This window comes from Euleptes europaea, chromosome 7 (assembly GCF_029931775.1).
Source record: "Euleptes europaea isolate rEulEur1 chromosome 7, rEulEur1.hap1, whole genome shotgun sequence".
Lineage (NCBI taxonomy): Eukaryota > Metazoa > Chordata > Lepidosauria > Squamata > Sphaerodactylidae > Euleptes > Euleptes europaea.
In genome coordinates, this window is record NC_079318.1 from 36,538,433 (window position 1) to 36,544,486 (window position 6,054).

General features: G+C 41.5%; 1 protein-coding gene across 1 annotated transcript; it reads right to left on the minus strand.

The window, feature by feature from the left end:
* Positions 1 to 3,862: 3,862 nt before the first annotated feature.
* On the minus strand, positions 3,863 to 4,242 carry MRPL14 (mitochondrial ribosomal protein L14). The gene has a single exon (XM_056853293.1). The coding sequence runs from the start codon at positions 4,230 to 4,232 to the stop codon at positions 3,897 to 3,899; it is 336 nt and encodes a 111-aa protein (XP_056709271.1). The 5' UTR covers positions 4,233 to 4,242; the 3' UTR covers positions 3,863 to 3,896.
* Positions 4,243 to 6,054: the final 1,812 nt, after the last annotated feature.

Consider the following 6,054-nt stretch of genomic DNA (forward strand, 5'->3'; position numbering starts at 1 on the left):
ATAACAGGAGTGTGAATGTTTTGTGCAAGAATGTTAAAATGTTGTACTCTGGGCACCTAAAATTATTCTTGCAGCTCAAATTAAGGAATTCTTGAAATGGCAACTCCACCATTCCATTTGACAATTAGCTTTAAAAAATACAAAGGACACAGAAGTAGCAGCAGCAAAAAGTATTGATTTTTTACAAGGCCAGATATCCATTCATATATTCCAGAGATAATTTAACCTTCTTCCACCACAGTATAAAAACTCACTGGGTTCAAAGGGACTTATACGTGATTGGATTGTATGCACTACATCATCACAAAATAAGCTGAATTTAAGAGTAAAAGACACTAGAAATGTCTTATGTTGCTCTGATTTGCAGAGAGATGACGCTGCAGTCATCAACCCTAAGAGTAGTCCAACAAAAACAAGACCAGCATATTGTCAGGGTTTTTAGTCTAAAATGATTAATTACAACTCCTCTGTACCTGTAATCATAACCGACTTCAAAAGGTAATAATGTATATAAAGCTTTCCCTCCTAATGTGTGCCACTTCACATTTCATGTTATTTGCTTACAACAGGAGACCTCTGGCCCTTGCTTGTCTGGGATTTACCAGGTTGTGTACTCAAGGGTTTCCCCAAAGGTACTGGGGTCATTGAGTGCCCAAATAAAGTGAAGGGGTGAGTGTCCAAGGTCCTGGAAATCTAAATGACCCAACATGCTGGAAATTCACATTTAGCATGACAGCTACTTTACGTTAACAATATATATAACCTTGGTACTTAACTAGGCGGCTAAAAGACCCCAATATCAGATTATCAAGCATGGAAAAGTTAAAAATATTTCTGTGCAACCCAAAAACTAGTTGCCCTGCCCTTTAAGCACAGTTGGACATGACCCATCTTATACCCAGCATTCCTTCTATGAATATGCAAACAATCCTTTAAAGACTCAAAATCAAAGTCAGATTTTAGCAAAGCAAACTAGATTTTTAATATACATAGCAGGAAAAAGAGCTATAGTACTCATTACCAGAAGTGCAAAAACTCAGGAACACATCAGTTGCACATTTTTAAAAAAATGTGTCCCTGTGACTGACACATGGATTGATGCGGAGGCCCTTCTGGTCCTGTGTGTGCTGCTACTTGTAGGACACGGCCCACTTCTTTCCTCCTCTTAGTCAATCCTTCCCTAGAAGCAGGGCTTAATTGCTTTCAGCTTTCCAGGACACAATCTCAGAACCTCTTTGTACAGTGGCCCTTAGCTCAGGGAGATACGTAACAGAAGTCATCATCATCATCCGAAAAGCTTGGGCATATGCATATCTGGGAGTGTCCTACCTCAGGCAGGAAGAACTTCCTACTGCCTAAGGAGCCTTCCTCCAACTTGTGGCTCTTCAGCTGGAAGAAGGCTTCATCTTTGCTTAGTGGAGCGGTAGGATACAAGTCAGTGTTTTATGTTATCACTAGTGACCAATTAGAATTAGCAGCCATTCAAAAAAAAGAAAGGTCTCTCGAGACAGAAACTATGAATTCCATGTTATGTTTCAGCCCCCAACATCACTCAGGTACACACTACCTTGGATGAAGAAGGCAAGAGAACTAGAACACATGAACAAGAATAGAACCGTTCTTCTCAGAAGGCATGTCCAGGTCTCTGGCCTCCGTAGGCATTCTTTTCTTAAAACTACAAGGGTTGTTTCTATTATTTTGGGAAGTTTTAATCCCATGATGTTTTGTTTTAGATTTCAGATTTTTCTGCCAATTTGGGACTTCCTTCAGGTTTGTAGAGAGATCCCTCCTATTTCTCTCTCTAGCTCCGCTGATTGACACTCTAAGGCCTGGTTCAGAATTAGATATATGATGGAAGGAAAGCATCCAGCAATAATATGAACAGTAAAGGTGCAGTCTATTGCTCAGACTGCTGGATACTGAGCCTCAAACACAAAATACTAACAGCATAACCCTATACACATTTATGCAGAGGTAATCCCTGCTGTTTTTAGTGAGGCTTACCATCAGGTAAGCCGGCATGGAGAGTACTGCAGCCAAAGTGCATTCCATCAGACCTGCTGGGCAGTCATGTTTCTCTTCTAAAGCATCACCTACGAGAATGAAATTGGGAAATGGTCCATCTGAAGGATTCCACAATTCCCATGCTTACATTTCACAATTAAAATGGTGAAAGTGGTGATAGCTGCCAACTTGGAAGGCTTTAAGAGGGGAGTGGACATGTTCATGGAGGAGAGGGGTTTTCATGGCTACTAGTAAAAATGGATACTAGTCTTGATGCATTACTATTCTCTCCAGGATCAGATGAGCATGCCTATTATTAGGTGTTTTGGAACACAGGCAGGGTAATCCTGCTGCAGTCGTCTTGTTTGTGGGCTTCTTAGAGGCACCTGGTTGGCCACTGTATGAACAGACTGTTGGACTTGATGGGCCTTGGTCTGATCCAGCATGGCCTTTCTTATGTTCTAATCTAAACTTCAAACATTGTGACCAACACTTATTTTTTTAAAGGAACACAGACTTTGTGGTAAAGTGCAAGGCATCAAAGCTTAAAACTTTTCTTAAAAGAAGTTTTTAAAGATGGTTGATTTCACGAAGCCTTATTCACAGGCCCTGACAACATTTACTACTGAAAAAAATGGCTTAGCATACTCTTAATTCCCAGGACTTGTGTTAGCCCTTGCCACTAGTCTGGAAGGGGGAAGTTAACCTTGGTAACAGGAACAGGCAAAGTTCCTATGATGCACAACAGGGAAATGTCCAATTCGAAAACATTTCCCATAGATGATACACAGGTTTCACTGCTGACAGTCACAAAAATTACTATGACGTTACACAGGCAGTGAAGAGAACAAAGCAACCTAAAGGCCACCACTAGATGGCACAATGAGGGAGAAAATCCCCTATTCTTACCAAAAAACACCAAAAATGTGGGCTGTTCATCCTAGGTTTTCACACAATGTCACTCTAACTGGACACTCTTCTTAGTATTTTGGTGACAAGAAATCGCATCTTAATTCTCACATTTGCAAAAGATACTGTGACACTGCATGAAATACAAGCACTGCATAAGGAATTCAGATTTTAAATGTTATCCACTCCAAACTGGGTGCTTTAAAAACACCAGTTACTGTCACTGTCCATAGAGCTCAAAAGCAGAGCATACTTTCATTTCCACTAAATCAATGGGACTCCTGTACTTAACTTTCTCTGGGCTATGCTCCCACTGAATTAAATGGGAAAGGAATGCCTTCTGATGACAGCTTAAGGCTTCATGCATCTGTGCCTTCCCCGTGAGTCCCAATACTTTACTAATACACAAATCCGCATGTAATTATTGTTACTAATTCATGCTAGTGGCAGTATTTCATGGACTATGGAATGTTGTGGGAAGGACTGATGATGGGGGGGGGTATAAACAGTGGGAGCAGGAATAATAGCCAAAAATGACACTGCCTTCATGTGATCTATACAACCTATGTTCTTGAGCTGTTTTCAAAATTCATGTAGACTAGAAACCTTAAAAACATCACAATATCTACTAGGTTATCAAATTCACTATCTGTATAGTGACCGGTATGCACATAGCCCTGCACACGCATTACTGAAACAGCAAGAACTTAAAACTGTCACTGGGAAGCGAGGTGCAATTATTCTCCCCCCATCTCTCCCCCCCCCCCCGCATCAATTGTGGAAAACAGAATTGTAGAGCAACATTCTGAACTTTAATGATACCGCAACAGAACTGACAGAAAAAAGACAACTGGACATTTTATTTTAAGAAAGCAACGAGTTTTACTTCATAAGCAGAAGGAAAGACTTCTGATCATTTTTCTTCTTCCTCAGAGCTAGGCGCAGAAAGGAAACACTGTGCAACATGATGTTTGAATAACTTGTCATACAAAGTTCTGGGCAATGGCTAATACTTTTGAGAATTCCCCTTGACGCTTCCTCAGGAGAGAGGGTATCGGGGTTTTAATTCTTGTCCCGGTTGGGTTCCCATTATCTTCAATGAGCACGACGTTGTTGGAATCAAACCTGGGAGTCATGCGAGGGCCGGGCATCCTGTGACCCACAATCAAGGCCTTCTTCTTTTCCCCTTTGATAGCCAGGAGGATTTTATCCCCCACTTTGCCCACTCCAGTTTTGTTGTACACGTGAATGCACTTGGGCGGCCGGTGATACGGTGCGTTTCCCAAGGTGCTGTTATCCACCACTCGGACACGGGTCATCTTCTGGATCGCATTGAGCACGCCGCTGGTGCTGGCAAAAGAGAGAAGTGAGAATGCTAGACAGAGCTCTATGTTCAGAAATGTGGCATTACACCAACCTCTCACACTCAAAAGTTTCTTTAAAATTACAGGACACATTTGAGAAGAGGAGCAACATGGATACAGTTTCTGGTACCTGGTAGACTTATGACACAATCCTAAACAGAGTTACACTCTTCTAGAGCTTAGAAGGGGGCGACTCTGCCACGGCAACATCTCCCAGGCACAGGGGCTCCTGCCAGCACCAAAGGGGGCATTCCCAGGGGCGGGGCTGACTTTAGTCAGCTGCCTGTCACCCCAGAAACACCATTTTCTGCAGATGCAAAGTTGTACCTGCAAAAAGAGAGGCAGTTTCACAGGGCGTGGCTTTAAAAAAATTTCGGCTTGTTGCACCAAGGCAACAAGCAGCTCAGGAGGCAGCATGGCTGAACCATCCCCAGGCCCACCCTAACTTCCCCCCAACTCCCCCCCCACTTAGGATTGTGCTGTACATGTCATAACTTAATGTACGTTTAATGTGTTCATTCACTGTTTTGTCTCTTAAAAGCAATTCCTTTGTAACCCCGTTGTTCTAAGAGGGGTACTATATTTACTTTAAAGAACTAAATTTCCAAGACCATCATTAATGCAAGATTATATTGCATTATATTGAATCTGTAAATTGATGACATGACTCCTGACATATTTTCTCAGATTACTGTTTCATACTTTTTAGAATATTTTGTCAACGGTTTTATGTTAGTCCAGCTGAATTTTACACAAGTGATAGATTCCTTATTTACCGATATATTTCAATACATATTTTGCTAGTGGAAGTCTATGCGAGGAATCATAACATCATATACAGATATAATACTATGTTTACAAACACAGTTGTCTCCAATGTTTATTACATAACTTTTACTTCTTAAGCTGTTCCTCTGACAAACATTTTGTGGCACTACTGTTGGAATAAGTGATTTTGTATCTTCGTGGGGTTTTATGGCAATTCTTCATAGGACTTCAAGAGAACAAACACAAACCTGAGCAGGTCTACTCAGAAACTTACTGAAGACTTTTTACTTGGGCACACTCCTAGGAAAGTGTTCTTGGAAGGCAGAAACTTTGTCCTTGCCGAACACCTATTGGAAAAAACTGTAGCCCCACATGAACTGACGTGCATCCAGGCATACTCCTTTAGACTATGTGTTAAGACAGAATGCAAAATGTCTTTCTTCTCTGCCATTAGTGGAACTACAAGCCCCAGGATTCCCTAGAATGCAGTATGAATATAATGGTCATGAATGGTGGGGAAAGCCTCATTTACTGTAGACAAAATTTGTGCCTTCTAGATTACTCCATATGACAGCTTGCAAAGATTCTTCAGCTCAGCAGTTTTCACTATATGGTGGGCTTCATTTAGGGACATGCTGGTAATGAGCTCCTTCCTAATCTATACTCAATCATGTCTTTCCGTGGGCCAGGAATTGCATATCATCTTTTTCGTTGATTGGGTTCACACATTCTAATTCCTGACCCTTGCAAGTCAAGACTGAGGGATGTGCACTCAAAGGAGCCCAAAAGCTCAGATTCAACAGCAAAAAAAAACCCCACAAATGGATTGCAGCACATCTGAGTAGCCAGCGTGGACTGACGGTGGCTGAAGTTGTCAACCTGTGCTGCTATCCTTTTTGGCTTCATCAGATAAAGCCAGATACAGACGTTAAAGTTATATTCACATAACTGATTCTTAAAAGACAGACCTCGAATATACAGAGGCCTGACAAGCAGCAAAGCATTTTTA

Excerpts from the sequence above, each read along its gene's own strand:
- MRPL14 (XM_056853293.1), bottom strand. The coding sequence starts at position 4,232 with ATGACCCGTGTCCGAGTGGTGGATAACAGCACCTTGGGAAACGCACCG.